The sequence below is a fragment of the Astatotilapia calliptera genome, unplaced genomic scaffold (genome assembly GCF_900246225.1).
Source record: "Astatotilapia calliptera unplaced genomic scaffold, fAstCal1.2 U_scaffold_57, whole genome shotgun sequence".
In the NCBI taxonomy this organism is placed as follows: Eukaryota; Metazoa; Chordata; class Actinopteri; order Cichliformes; family Cichlidae; genus Astatotilapia; species Astatotilapia calliptera.
The window spans coordinates 5999-22079 of NW_020535797.1; the positions used below are offsets into that span (position 1 = coordinate 5999).

The 16081-nt window shown below is 43.0% G+C and overlaps 1 protein-coding gene across 6 annotated transcripts; it reads left to right on the forward strand.

Annotated features, from left to right (window-relative positions):
• The first annotated feature begins 324 nt into the window (after positions 1–324).
• Positions 325–16013, forward strand: LOC113018298 (protein NLRC3-like). 6 transcript variants are annotated; one of them, XM_026161355.1, is made up of 8 exons: positions 325–377; positions 3201–3366; positions 5184–5315; positions 5623–5754; positions 7377–7618; positions 7723–9508; positions 12363–12476; positions 15842–16013. In XM_026161355.1, exons 2-7 carry the CDS (start codon positions 3227–3229, stop codon positions 12454–12456), a joined length of 2526 nt encoding a protein of 841 aa, XP_026017140.1. In that variant the 5' UTR covers positions 325–377; positions 3201–3226; the 3' UTR covers positions 12457–12476; positions 15842–16013. The 6 variants fall into 6 exon arrangements, with proteins under 6 accessions (XP_026017140.1, XP_026017136.1, XP_026017138.1 ...); XM_026161351.1 differs by lacking the exons at positions 12363–12476; positions 15842–16013 and adding an exon at positions 10625–10871; XM_026161353.1 differs by lacking the exons at positions 12363–12476; positions 15842–16013 and adding an exon at positions 10625–10871 and having other exon boundaries at positions 7726–9508.
• The last annotated feature ends 68 nt before the right edge of the window (positions 16014–16081 follow it).

Genomic DNA, 16081 nt, shown 5'->3' on the forward strand with positions numbered 1-16081 from the left:
AGTAAAACTCTTCTCCAGAACCAAACGTGCCATAAACCCGTCACAGCTTCATCATCAGCTCAGTCTCAGCAACATGCAGACGACCGAGCAGCAGAAACTCTGCAGGGAACGTCTGAAGTCTGTTCTTCAGTTTTCCCAGCTCACTGTTTATTGAACATGAGACAGAAAAATAACTTCACCTTTAATGTGAAACTTTTATCGCCTGTGACATGTTTGCAGGAAGTTTTCGTGCTGTGATTTAGTGTCACAGCCATAAATATCACACAAGGTAAAAACTACAAGTCCCAGCATCCTCTGTGTTTAGGGAGGAGCAGTGAAAGTGAAAGTGTTGATCCTCCGTTCAGAGCAGCAGGAGGAGGAAGGTGGAGCTGATGCAGGTGAGTGTTAACATGAATATGTTTCTTCTTATGACATAAAATAATTCCACGCTGTTCGTGTCTGTGGGTGAAACGTGAGGCCGGTCGGCTCCTCTGAGCGCTGGTTTCCTGTAAGTAGAGAGGAAGTGAGTTTAGCTGAGAGAGCAGGAGGAGAGTGAGAGCTGTGCTGAGGCAGGTGAGTGTTAACACCGCTCTGACATTACTGTGTCTCTGTGGCGGGAACAACAGGCTCCGTCAGTGGAGGCAAAAATAATCAGACTTTGGTTTTTTCAAAGGAAACTACTTTATGTTGGGAGAAGCCGCGCGCTCATTGGATAACGACTTGTCAATCTCAAGTTATTAGCCAATGAGCGCGCAGGTTCACAGTAAGACCCGCCCTTATCACGACGTGTTTTAAAACTAAAATGGCGACAGAAACTCTGTGAGTGGAGTTCAGGCTGACTTTATGAAAGTGCGACGTTTGAGCCACTTCCTGTTCTCAGTCCCGGCGTCCTGATCACCGAGGTTTCTGTTGCTCTGATGTCTGATATTGATTATATCGGTAAACAGGCTGTAGGCAGAAACATCAGGTCTGATCTGAAAATCCTTTCAGAAACAAACTTTAAGAGTTTTATGTCCGTGAGGCTGTAAAACTGTAACGTGTCCTGTGATCCATAAACACTCTGTGATGAATAATCTGAAGTCATTTTGAGCCTGACAGTAGTTTCCTGTCACAGAGCAGAAGCTGCAGGCAGTTTTTGGCACCTTTATATTTAATTTATTCCAAAATAAATCAATAAAGGTAGAAAAGAACTCTCAGTGACATTAAAAATCTATTTTTAAAGACAGATGTGACCAAGTGCAACAAATATAAGATGACATGTTTACAGATATTTGAAGTATTGATCATATCGTTAGCTTCATAGCATAAGTGCCTAAGTCATTTGACTAAGTCAAATGACTTAGGCAATTATGCTATGAAGCTAACGATATGTAGAACACAGAGCAGGGGCCTGTTCTTCGTACCGCGCTAAGTGAGTTAGCTGGATGAGATTGTTGACGATTTCGCGTGATCCTGGATCGTTCGGTTCCCCGAAGCCCATCCGGGACTTGCTGTCATAGCAACCTGCTGGGGAGCAGGTTTACTTTATGTAAACAGGATTAGATCGCGGCCACGCAGGTATGCCCGCGTCATTCATACGAAAGCAACAGCGATATTCCACCACTGTTTCACCATAAATAAATAACATCAATGTAACTAAAGACAATGCAGCACCTGATCCATTTATTGATTTCACACAGGTCATTTCCTAAAAAAGGGAAATGTACTATTAACATTCTATTACATGTATGTGATTATTACAGATGTAATTCATATTTCAGAGTAGTAATTGCAAATTACTTTGTGTAATCAAGATGAGAGACCACGGCTATAAAAGCGAAGGTGGATTTGGGAAGTCTGTCGCAGCCATGTCCTGTCCGTATACGCGAGCCACCCATTGCGGAAGGTGCAAGATTGATAAGGAGAGTCCTCAGAATTCAGCGTATATTGCGGGACAGACAGGATCCTTTAGCTCAGCGCGACAGTGTGCTCATAGAGAGATATCGATTTCCCCGTGAGGGTATTATTTACTTAACCAACTTGTTGACGAGGGGGTGCAGGACCACCACCTGTCTTTTGTTGCTCTGCCCTTTTCTTGGTTGCTGTTATGAACAAACAGATTATTCCAGGGTCTCTTTCCAAGAGACTAAAAGCAATATAAGTGATAAATATTACCATTCTGTAGAATATTCTTATATTTCACTTTTACCTGTTCCCATGTTCTAGTGGGTCCTGTCGTGGCTCTAATGTGAAAGGGGATATAATGTAATATAATATTGGATAATATAGTGTAATATGATAAATCTACCCTACCGCCTACTGGTGTTGGCCAGAGGGGCCGATGGCGCGATATGGCAGCCTGGCTTCTGTCAGTCTGCCCCAGGGCAGCTGTGGCTACAACTGTAGCTGCCTCCACCAGTGTGTGAATGTGAGAGTGACTGAATAGTGGCATTGTAAAGCGCTTTGGGTGCCTTGAAAAGCGCTATATCAATCCACTCCATTATTATTGTTATTATTAAATTACTTACGAGTTTAATTTGTCAGCAACTTCCTGCCAGCCCTCGCTCCTTGCTTTTGCAGCCTTTGCAGTGTTCCCTTGCATTCTGATTAAACTCTGAAACTCCTGAAATCCCTCACTCAAGAGTTCTTGCTCTGCTGCCGAAAAATACCGAGCCGAGCGCGCTCCGTCGACATTTTCGCCGACCAATCAGAGGGTTGCCGATCAATGTTTCTACTATCGATGCGTAGCCCCTTTTACGACACCCAGTGATGTCACATTACTGCGTCCAGCTGTACTAATCGTCAACAGCAGGTGTGTTCGGGGAACCGGATTAGCGCGCTCACGGTTAGCGCGATGGTTTGGTCTTGGATGTTTCATTTGATCTTGGATGTAGTAAGCGACGTACGAAGCACAGGGCCCAGGTCCAATAACAGAGTCATGCTGCTCACAAACAGCAGTTTGGTTTCATGAGCTCACTTCCTGCAGTGATCCTCAGCTTCTCTCCAAAGGAGCCGTAACATGTGGGCTCCTCACCATGATGATGATCCCAAACACACTGAGTTCCTTCATCCACCTGATCATGTACTTATTAAATAATGTGATGGTTTTGGTGTTTTTTAAAGACTTTGAGCCTCTAAAATAACTGGTTTGGACTTTAGGGCCAAAGCTCCAACATTAGAAAGCCGTCAGTGTGATGCTTCCAGTACAACAGCACCTCTGAGTGTGTGTGTTTACCTCTCAGACTAACTCCACCCTGACATCAAGAAGATGGAGGAAGAGGACGGAGCAGCATCTGCAGCATCCAGCTGTGTGTCTGTGAGGAGTGACAGGTCCAAAAACACACCTCCAGACTTCAGTCATGAACCTGCACCAACAATGTTCTTCAATCATGGAGCTCAGCTGACCATGTAAGAGAGCTGCTGACTCAGAGTTCAAAGGTTGTTTCTATAAATGTTCTGCCAGTGACATCATAACTTAACCTAACACTGGTCTGTGTATGAAGTATCATTTAGTGGCCGTTGTTAAAGTTGTATAATGATGATGCTAGTTTGGGGTGTATTTTCCTGCTGATGCAAATGCATCTACTTTGCCCTTTGTCTGGTGCTTTGGACAAAGACGTCCAATGAAACTCAGAACAACACAGTTTGCACCACCAGCAGGCAGAGGAAGTGGCTGACATCCAGAAATCCTACCAGTGGCTGAACAAAGCTGGACTGAAAGACAGCACAGAGGCACTAATCATGGCAGCACAGGAACAAGCTCCGAGTACAAGACCCATAGAGCCCGGGGTCTACATGGCTCTTTTTGGGGGGGTTGTGTTGTATTAATAGTGACTTTGTTTCTTTGGACCAAAATCTTTTGTTTTTCAGTTCAGTTGCAACATTGACTAACACTAATGCAGGGGTCGGCAACCTGCGGCTCTTTAGTCCTTACAGTGCGGCTCCTCGTGGTTTGGGAAAATAAATTAGAAGTATTTAGCAGAAGTGTATTTTATTTATGTTCTTTTTTAACTTGTAGTTCTAAATTGGAAGATTGTTGTGATATTGAAATAAAAAAATAAAATTATATTTTATTATTTTTTCATCGCTCAAATAAGCGTCACACTCGTGGAAGCCGGTGTACCCGCCGAAACGCCGTGCATTTATCGAGACTTTCAGCCCCAGGAAGGCCAATTATGGATCTTCGGATCCACATTATGTCAGCAGCTGTTCTCCACCGTGAACTATGTTAAAAACAAACACCGCTCACGCCTCACAGACGACAGCTTACAGTCCTGTAAAGATGAAAGTGACTTCGTACAGCCCCGACCTGCAGACGCTGTGCGCAGAGGTTCAGGAGCAGAAGTCCCGTTGTAAACATATCACGGCAGACCCGACGATGTTTGCATGAACACGCTTTTCAGCTTCTCTTTATTGACCACTTTTCACACACGGTTGCTGTACGCACACAGCCGCCTGTAGCTTTGCAGCTCACAGCCCGACACACACCAACACAACAGCACAGACGTTAAGGCGGCGAGGCGTGATTGCGGGTGCCGCTCAGGTGCGTCCGCCTCCCCTGCAGCGGCGCTGCAGACCACGCCCCGCCACACACATTAACCAGGTAAAATACATATTTAGGCAGAATTTTGCAAATATCTATTTTTCATCTTTCAGCAGCATAGAGCTTTTTTTCCAATTGTTTTTTAAAAGTCAGGTCAAGGCTCCAAAAGCCCAAAGGAGATATAAGGGTGGCGGCTCACAGCAGCTTTTGTTTGCTACATCATTTTAGTTCAGCTGGGTGTCTTTCCTTTTGTTATATTTCTGTAAGAGTTCAAATGTGTTCATTACATAAATAACATGTAATTTTCTCTGTAGCACTTCATGGATTTCATAAGCAACACACCTTAGTTGTTCACACAAAGCATAAAGGTAAAAAACAGTATATACAGTGTTATCTTCATTCTAGACGTCAAAAAGTATTTGTGGCTCCCAGTGTTTTCTTTTGCGTGGAAACTGGCTCCAAATGGCTCTTTGGGTCCTGAAGGTTGCTGACCCCTGACCTAATGGTATATTTTTTTTAGCTGGATCGTTCTATAAAAACATGAATCAAATCTGAGAAAAGTTTCCACCTGACCTGTTGAATGTTATTGAAGCCAGAAGTTTGCCTTCATACTGTGTTTCTTGCATGCCTTTTGTGGTGTACTAATTGATGTGAAATGAATGCAATGTGGTTGTGTTTGCAGAGGTCAGAGGTCACAGTCTCCAGTATCCAGCTGTGTGTCTGTGAGGAGTGACCGGTCCAAAAACACACCTCCAGACTTCAGTCATGAACCTGCAGCAACAATGTTCTTCAATCATGGAGCTCAGCTGACCATGTAAGAGAGCTGCTGACTCAGAGTTCAAAGGTTGTTTCTATAAATGTGTTCTACCAGTGACATCATAAATGATTCCTAATGGTGGTCCGGGTACGATAATGCTAGTATCAATCGTAGTAGTAATGCAATCCAAGGTAATGATTTCTTCTCTGTTGCTGTGAACGTCTCTGCAGCCGTCTGTACTCTAATCTGAGACAACTATTACTGACAGAAACCATCACATCATCCAGTTTGTGTGTTTGCAGCTGCTTAAAAGATTTTAAACAGAGATTAATCAGTAATTCATGTGATGTGTTTGTGTTTGCAGAGGTCAGAGGTCACAGTCTCCAGCATCCAGCTGTGTGTCTATGAGGAGTGACTGCTCCAAAAACAAACCTCCAGGCTTCAGTCATGAACCTGCAGCAACAATGTTCTTCAATCATGGAGCCCAGCTGACCATGTAAGAGAGCTGCTGACTCATTTACGGGTGTTTGAAATTCTGTGACCACTTTGTAATTTTAGTTTATATTTTAAAGTGTTTTTATTTGTAGTTGCCTGTATTTTTATTACACTGTGTGTAACGTGGTGGTTTGTGCTGTTTGGGATTGTTTTGGTGTATTTGTGTCAGAACATCAGATAAATGATTTCATCACATTTTAAAAGAAAGTATCAGGATAATAATCTGAACTGAGTCATCAGAAATAGAAAGATGGTCTCAACAGGCCACTGAGCTGATCTCCAAAGAAATGCAGAAGATTGAAGAGTCCGAGGCTGTTTATTTGTCACAGGCATCGTCATACACGTACAACACAGTGAAATGTGCTGAGCTGCTCCTGTGACTGGACAAAACATTAGAAACAATCATTAAATGAAATAATGAAACATTGTGCAGATGTAATGTTAAAGTGCTTTGTGCCACATTAGCACAGCATGTACTGACAGAGCAGTGCAAGCAGAACAAAGCAAATGAGCAAAGTGATGTAAACAGAGTAACTGAACAGAGTGAGCAGAGTAATATCAGCAGTAATGAAGCAGCAGGATCAGTGTAGCAGCGTGTGACGTCATAATGAATCAGGTATGATCTGAAATATGACAGTGAGACAAGAACATGATGTAAGGTCCTGTTTAAACCCTGATGGTGATGCTATGAGGGGAGCATGTTCTGATTTAGGACTTGGATGGTCTGAGGATAGAAGCTCCTCTCTGTTTGTGTCCTGATGGTGCAGAAGCTTCTGCCTGATTGTAGAAGGAGCTGAAGCCAGCATCATCCCAGAGGTGAAGCTCCTCTGTGTGCAGACCTGAGGTCAGATTCCTCCAGGCTGATGTTCAGGATCTACAGAAACGTGTGGTTGTAGTTATTGCTGCACTGTGTGCTGACAGCAGATACTCAGAACAAAGCGCTGCACACGTGTTCTTTACAAACATCTGTACATATAAAATATGGATCATGGCAGTGAATGAACACGTTTCTGTCATTTGTTTCATTGGCTTCTTTTTTCTGCCTGTGTTCATGTGATTAATGTCTAACACATAAACAGGTTTGTAATCAAACATCACATCATCAGGGAGGCATCATGAAACAAAGTTACTGCTGGAGGCTGAACTCAATTTGGTGGCAATGTTCAAAAATATCACTCAGATCATTTCAAAGCTTTTAGTTCTTCTTCTTCACTTCTGTAAAATAATAGAAAGAAAATCAGAACCAAGAAGTTCACTTCCTGATGACTGAACTCTTTCAAAATAAAGCTGAAAGCTCTGAATGTAACACCGCTGCTCCACCACAGTTTTTAGAGGAGGTCAAAGGTCAGTTCAGAGTGATGGATCCCAAACTTCCAGTACATCCAGTGAAGGACATAATCAGCTCTGTGATGAAGGCTTTTACTGTGGAGTTTGTAGGCTGATCACTCTGTGTTTAATAAGACAGGCAGGAACAGCAAAGGAAACTTGGATTCTGAACTCAAACACAAGTTTCTCCACTTTGACTTTTCTCTGTGACCATCAGAGCTTCTGCACAGTGTCATCAAATCTGGATGTTTGTCACTGACAGTCAATGATTTTAGTGATAAAGAAATGTGTTCACAGAGGGAGGAAGAGGAAGAGGAGTGGTGTCTGTGAGGAGGAGCAGCTGTCCTGCTGTGCTTTGTGTCAGGACGTCCTGAAGGATCCAGTCTCTACCAGCTGTGGACACTGGTTCTGCAGACAGTGCATCTCCTCATACTGGGACCAGTCTGCTTCATCAGGAGACTGGTCCTGTCCCCAGTGTGGAGAAAGATCCAGAAGCAGAGCTGGACTGCAGACAGCCAGTCAGAGCAGCTGTGTACAAAGTAAGACTGAACATCTGTCTGCTGATGGACTCATTTCTGAAAACTGGACTTCTTGTTGTTGTTCAGACATTGAAGAGTTTTCTTTCTGTTTTTCTTTCTTTCAGCAGATGTTGGTCTGCAGGAGGTTTTAGATGAACATAAGATCAGTCTGAGGAGGAGATGTGAACGTGTGACTGAAGGAAGTGATGAAACAGGAAGTAGAACCCTCCTCAACAGGATCTACACTGAGCTCTACATCACAGAGGGACAGAGTGAAGAGGTTCATAGCCAACATGAGGTGAGGCAGCTGGAGACAGCTTCCAAGATGGACGCCCTCCATGACACTCCAATCAGGTGCCAGGACATCTTTAAAGCCTTACCTGACCAACAGAGACCCATCAGAGTGGTTCTGACCAACGGCGTGGCTGGTGTTGGAAAAACCTTCTCAGTGCAGAAGTTCACTCTGGACTGGGCAGAGGGCTTGGAGAACCAACATGTCAGTGTGGTGGTTCTGCTTTCATTCAGGGAGCTGAACCTGATCAGAGAGGAGCAGTACAGTCTTCTGGAGCTGCTCCATGTTTTCCATCCAACACTACAGAAGGTCACAGCAGAGAAGCTGGCTGTCTCTCAGCTTTTGTTCATCTTTGACGGCCTGGATGAAAGCAGACTTTCATTGGATTTCACCAACAGGAAGCTGCTGTCTGATGTCACACAGAAGTCATCAGTCAGCCAGCTGCTGACAAACCTCATCCAGGGGAATCTGCTTCCCTCGGCTCTCGTCTGGATAACTTCCCGACCTGCAGCGGCCAATCAGATCCCTCCTACATGTGTTGACAGGCTAACAGAAGTACGAGGCTTCACTGACGCCCAGAAGGAGGAGTACTTCAGGAGGAGATTCAGTGATGAAGAGCTGTCCAGCAGAATCATCTCCCACATGAAGACATCCAGGAGCCTCCACATCATGTGTAGAATCCCAGTCTTCTGCTGGATCACTGCTACAGTTCTGGAGCACATGTTGACTACAGAGCAGAGAGGAGAGCTGCCCAAGACCCTGACTGACATGTACTCACACTTCCTGCTGGTTCAGACAAAGAGGAAGAAGAACAAGTACCACGAGGGACATGAGACGAGTCCACAGGAGCTGACGGAGGCTGACAGGGAAGTTCTTCTGAAGCTGGGGAGGCTGGCGTTTGAACACCTGGAGAAAGGAAACATCATGTTCTACCAAGAAGACCTGGAGCAGTGTGGTCTGGATGTGACAGAGGCCTCGGTGTACTCAGGAGTTTGTACAGAGATCTTCAAAAGAGAGTGTGTGATCTTCCAGAAACCAGTCTACTGCTTTGTTCATCTGAGCATCCAGGAGTTTCTGGCTGCAGTCTACATGTTCCACGGTTTCACCAACAGGAAGTCAGAGGTGCTGAAGAACTTCCTGGGAAAAAAATACAAAGAGTCATCTCTGGACAATTTTTTGACGGAAACACTAACAAAATCCTTCAGGAGTAAAAATGGTCATCTGGACTTGTTTGTCCGCTTCCTTCATGGCCTCTGTCTGGAGTCCAACCAGAGACTCTTAGGAGGTCTGCTGGGTCAGGCAGAGAACAGTCCAGAAACCATCCAGAGAGTCATCAAGAATCTTAAAAAAAGGAAGACAAAATCTTCTCCTGACAGAAGCATCAACATCTTCCACTGTCTGATGGAGATGAACGACATCTTATTATCTCAGGAGATCCAAGAGTTCCTGAAGTCAGAGAACAAATCAAAGAAACTCTCTGAGATCCAGTGCTCAGCTCTGGCCTTCATGCTGCAGATGTCAGAGGAGGTTCTGGATGAGTTGGACCTGAAGAAGTACAACACAACAAAGGAGGGACGACAGAGACTGATTCCAGCTGTGAGGAACTTCAGAAAGGCTCGGTGAGTCCAGATGTGATCATTAATATTATCAGTTGGTGATAGTTTAGTTACTCAGTCACACAGTAATAAATTCTGCTTTATTTTGTGTTCACAGTGAAGAGTTGTTTTCATGCTTTTAAAAATGTTTTGTTTTTTATCAGAACACTACATTTGTATTATTCTGGCAGAGACCTTGGTAGGAGAGTGCACCTTCACATGTATGTGGGTGTGTAACTGTGAGTTTTTCACCACGTCGTCGGTTTTTAGTCTTACGCTGAGTTTGCAGTCTGACATGTTTTATCTGTGTGCTGTTTCCGCTTGGTCGTGTTAACACGGTGCAGCAGACAGTAATGAGACTGTTGCTCATGTCTGTGCTGCTGTTGGTCTGTTAGCATTGCTCCTTAGGAGAGAAGACTGAAGTGAGACTTTACAAAGAACGTGTTTGTAGTAAAGTGAAACTGTGTGAAACAGTGAAGATGGTCCAAAGCAGCCTCTGTTTGTGCTTCTGATCACTGCTCTTTCTGTCTGATGTTATTGTCTTTATCTGGGCTCTGATTGCACTTTCTTAATTTTTCCAACTAATTATTGAACGTGTGAACAATCACATTATCTGTGACATCATCACCATCAGCATATGTGCTCCAGTTCTTTAGTTTTTCTTTCCTCTGTACTAAAGAGCTGAGATGGACAACAGTGTGCCAGAATACATCCAAAATTAGAGTCAGAGGTCACTGCAGGTCATTATTTTTAAACCGTCACCACTCGTGACTCCGCCCCTTTATAACAAAAGTCACACAAACAGCGTGTGAGGTCACGAACACACCACAGCATCACCAAGTCACAAGGACGAGGCTCTGACAGGGACGACTCACAGCAGGAAGAGGTCAGTCTGTGCCCGTTGGCAGAGTGTTGGGCGTGATCACGTCGTATCTGCATTATTTGGTACGATCATCATAGAAATGATCAGAAATCATCACCAGACGAGAAGCTGAGCTTTGATTACTTGATGCCAGCATCATCATCATCATCCCTGGTGGTTGGTGACGTGTAGCAGCAGTGAGTGGGCCACAGTGATTTGTGTGTTTGTTTTTCTTAAAGTGGATTGTTGAGTCATTCTGGCTCGTTTTGGTTTCACAGCCATCCTCCTCACCTGGATGCTGACTTGCCACTTAGTGAGAGCTCTGTGGAGATCTTCAGGTTCGCCAGTATAGTCGAGAGTCACTTTTATTCTTTTGGGACCCGACGCTGGAGATGTGGAGCTCACAGGGGCCTTACTTGCCGAGTTCTTCAGCGTGATTTCTCCACGGTGAACAGGTTTACCGTGGAGCACAAGAAAGCTGACCTTATTGCTTCGATGGAAACGGAGTAAGGCCGAGTTTTAGGACCACGGTAAGAAAAATATTCCCGATCATTTTAAGATAAAGTCGAGGTTAAAGTCAAAATTGTATTTGGAGAAAAAAGTTGAAATGTGGAGATTTGATGTTTCAAGACAAACTGCCAGGTTTGCTGTCCCCTCTACAAAACGCTTTGTTTAGATGAGTTAGTGAAACAAAGTGATCCACCGTCTTATGATAATGATAATAACTTTATTTATAAAGCGCTTTCAAACAAAGTGCTGAACCAATATTTCATCATCCAGTTTTGCAGCATCCATCCTCTTTATTGTATGAAGGTGGAACCATCGATAACCTTGCATCCGTCCATTACAAGACATTTGATTTTGTACAAATCTTCCAGATTTGTGTTTTTCAGCTTTCTGCACCATCCTTTCAGCATCTTTATACTTTTCACCACACTGTGTTTATATAACACATGGATGTGTAACAGGAATCATTTCCCTTCTTTAGCTAACACCACTGCTGAAGTTTCACTGACTCAGAGAGTACAGCAGCTGTGGCACTTTGTCCTGAAACAGCAAATCTCCACAGTTCTTCATTTTCACCTTTAATGTTGAAATTAAGGACATTATTTTTTCCTTAATGTGGTATGGGCCTTCTGTATAACAGAGACCCAGCAGTAACTAGTGAAGCCCAGTGTGAGGGTCTCTGTCTTTAAAATAATGAGAGCTGGTGATAAAGTGGTGGTGAGGGAATCACGGCTGAGATTGAACTTCGATCCGCCTCCCTGCATCCTTTTTACTTACCAAGAGAGTTTCCACAGATCCTTGTTACTGATGTGTACGTTCAACTGAGGGCGAATGTGGAAGTTGCCACTCAGACCACAGTAACGTCACACCAGACGCTCCCAGTTTATTTTGTCATTTTAATCAATGTACAGTTGGGAGGTCGCTCGCTGACGTTTGTTATGGCTCCATCAAGGAACCTAATAAATCTTTCTGTAGAGCTCTCTGTGGCATGTTTGACTGAAATGTGTTTTATTTGGTTCCCGTCATGAAATCTGTCTTAAAGAGAACTAAACCTCAGTGCTGGTTCTGGTGTGGTCAGCGAGTCCATCCAGACCCTTCAAGACTGTTTTTCTTGGACTGATTAGGACTTATTTCAAAATGCTTGTGTGACTTGGATAAATTTACAGACTGTGACAGCGAATATTCATTTTTGTGAGGACCTCATAATCCCAAGAGGGTAATTTGTATATGTCCAAATGATAAGCTTTGGAAAATATTATTAATTATTAATGCCTGAGTTTCAGAGTTCCTGAGATTTGGGAGGAATCTATTATTGTGTCTAAATCTATAAATATTTTTGGCCTGTTGCTTGTTTTGTAATCAAAACCTGAGAAACTTTTGTGTGCCAAAAACAGAACGTCCTCCTATTGGCTTATAGAACATGCAGGGGTGTGTGCACTGTGCTCCACATAGTTATGAAGATCTTGATTAACCACATTAGCTTCACATTAGTAACTTTGTCCTCGACAGCTCGACCATCTTCAGAACCTGCCCAGGAATTGAACTGCACATGTGCACTGGTTCCAGACGTGGGGTTGTCCTGCATAGTCAGTGGTGTCAGTAGATCATTAAGTAAAATAATATATAACTCAGGCACGTGCAGAGGGGGGGGGCTAGAGGGGCTTGAGCACCCGCCCCTTTCCTGATGGGTGCCCAAAGTGCCCTTTTGTTGAGGCAACTTTTTAAAAAAAAATTATTATTTATTTTTATGTGTGTGTGCGTGCGGAGTCCTGTCTGTGCCCCTCAACAATAATATTTAACTATTAATCACAGTTTTGCTAAATAAAAGGATCTGGCTTGCATCAGTCACATGATCACATTTAACCAATGATCGCCCTCGACGGCAGAACGCGCTGGTTACGAGCCGGGAACGAGCTCACAAAGAGCACGCGCATTTGTTGCGGTCCGGAGCTGTAAGAGAAACACAAGTTAACTCAGAGACACAGACTGATGCGACAAACCCAGTAAGTAGCTGTACAGCGTACACTGTAGTGTATAGCACACAGGAGTATTAGCTTATTTCGTACACGTTGGTAAGTTGTCTTGTGACAATTTGACGAACTGAAACAAACGAGCGTGCTGTGTGTGCAACAGCGTGACAAACATTACCTGTCCTTTTATTAACTGCACATGTAGTGCTGGTCACAGCTGCTGGCTACCTGTGTAAGGCTGTCATGGGTCTGTAGCTCTGTCACCGTTTTAGGGAACATATTTAGTTTTAAAGTATTTAGAACATAGTTTTAAAGTAAGTTTCCGGGCTTTTCCTGCCTTTCTGAGGGGATTATATTTCACTAAAAAACGATCTAATATGCATGTCCACATAATAATTATTATAATTATAATATATTAAAAAACACACGCTGTATTTTAAAGAACATACATTAAGAAGCAGATTATATTAGATTTATATTTTAAATAAGACAAAATTTGGATTTTACAGCAGCAAAATGATTGTATCTCTACAGTTTAAACATGTAATAAGCTTTGCCCTGCACAGAGTGGATAGTGAAACAAATGGAATCATCATAAATACATTATTTCATATTTATTACTTCCCCCTCCTCATTGCTTTATTATTGTAGCTCTAGTAATAAATAATAATGTAAGGATTCTGGATCAGCACCATGATGCCCATAGTATATACAGTATTCTGAAGAAGGTCTAAAACGTCACTGTGTGTGCGTGCATGTGTGTGTTTTATGTATATGGATTTTTTTTTTAAATTATTACTCATGATATAACATTGTCTAGACATGCCTGGTAAGGACATGAGGAGGAAACAGTAGGAGCTGTGTGAGGCTACTAAAGGCAGGGCTATAACATTTTTCTGTCATCATTTTATTATAGATTAAGTGCAAGAGTTGTTAGGTGTGGATAATTAGATTATAGTTTATTGCAATAGCAAGTTGTGCCTTGTTCTCACATAGACAGCAAGTGGAGAGTGATATATGAAATGATGGGATGGAAGGAAGAAGAGAGCAAAGAGTGATTCACAGGGGCAGAGCCTAATTTCTTTCTCACAGTTTTTTTGTTGCCTTATGGTTCCAAGCGCTGTCACCAATCCTTGCATTTTGTTATTATCTCATGACACTTGTTTAATCAGCTACCATCTCTCCTATGGACTTTTTAATGTCTAGAGTCTCAGATAAACACAGCCCTGCCCTTCCCATATTAGATTCTTGATGAATGTGTGTTGTTGTTATTCAGCCTGGTTCAATGTGCCCCTTTTTAACTTTGAGCACCCGCCCCTTTAAACTTCTCTGCACGGCCCTGATATAACTAGTAGGGGTGCAACGATATTCGTATCGATATTGAACTGTTCGATACAGTGTTTTTGGTTCGGTACGCATATGTATGAACAATACAAAATTTGTAATTTATTTTATCAACTTTCCTTCTGACGATGCTGTCTGTGTTGAGCGCTCAGTGAAATCTGCGTTCGACAGCATCATCAGAAGAAGAGCACAGGGCAAGCTAGCGAGACAGAAGTTAAGCTCTCCTTGCAACATGGCAAATTGAACCTCCCCCAACCTCATTCAGATCTGGCGTTTGGAATTATTTTGGTTTTCATATGACGTATGACCCTGAAGGTAAGCACATCATGGACTAAAGTAAAACAGTATGTTGGATGTGCCACGCAATGCTTAATTACATGGGTGGGAACTAGTGTGTTAGCGCAGTTAGCTCGTTAACGTGTCTAGCCCCATGCACGGCGATCAGGGGTAGCTCGTTAACGGAGATTTGCCGTGTTGTGGCGTTAAGGTCATTTCAACGAGATTAACCTGAAAGCACTAGTGGGAACACAACGAATATGACTACACATTTACGCCGACATCATCCTAGTGCACAGACAAGTGGAAGCAGACAAAAACAACAAGCATGCTACAAACTTTACCCGAGTCATTTAGACAGCCGTTAGCACATGATTCTCCTCATGGGGACCTGATATATTTAATATGCTGCTGAGAATATAGCCCAGAAGAAGCATATAGTATAGCTTTTATTTTGGAAAGAGACATTTCTCTGTAATAAACTCTCTTTTCCAAAGATGAGTTATTCCTCAATCAGATACAGGGCTCGCAATATCGCTAGCCCGACGTCCCGGGGCTAGCGATTTTTCCAGTCGGGCTACCAAAATCTATCTCTGCCCTGCCCGTCGGGCTATTGTAGGAAGGAAAAATATATGTCAATGCTTTTGCATTCTTTCGGAAATGTAGCTGGGTAATTATGTCATTGGCATCGGTGAGCCACTGTCAATATGTGACATATTGAAATCGCGTTTGAATTTGCGCTTGTTTTTTGCTTTCATTTTGCAATCGCACGAACTGTGTATAGAGAGCGACAGCACTGATTGGTGAGTGATGATAATTTGCGCACCAATTCCTCTGACATCGTCTTATTAATCGTTAGCTTACTATGCAAACATGACAAGTGAAATCTCCTGCAGCAAGCTTAAACATGTGAGAGGTTGATCGCGCAGAGAATCGCTGAGCGTTATGTGAGTGCGTGTGTAAAAGCAGCAGAATATATATTTTAGTTCTGCTGAGCCAAATAAGACAGGTCAGGGTGAAGAAGTGAATGCCAAAGAAAAGCTTACCACAAAACGGAAAAGTAATGACAAATCAGACTATAAGGCAAAAAGAAAGTGCAGCTTTATGGTTTCATGGACAAAATAATTTCTGTGGCTGCGATATGATGAGCTAAATAACCAGGGGTGCACATAAGTGGTCCGCAGGTGCGCATTCGCTGTCAAAAATAAAAAACGCGCACAAGGGTTAGGGTTAAATTTAAAAACTATACTTTTCAGTTAAAATATATATTTATAATTTTAATAAAAGACAAATTAAAAAGGCATGAACATTTTTTTTTGTATCGAAAAAATATCGAACCGCGACACCAAAGTATCGAACCGAACCGAACCGTGAATTTTGTGTATCGTTGCACCCCTAGTAACTAGATTCCTTTGAAAGAGCAACCATGGACGACAAAGCTGGGCGGAGTCTGCTCTAAGACACCAAATGAGCAAATGTTTGCTGACCTGTATCAGTGATCACCTTTTTGTTGGCCTGGTCCCCCAGTCCTCCCACTCCCCCCGGTCCTCGGTGGATGCTGTCACTTCCTCTGACACTGGCTCACCATTTATGTGGTGTCAAAAATCAAACGTGAAGATCTAATTTACTCTAAACTCT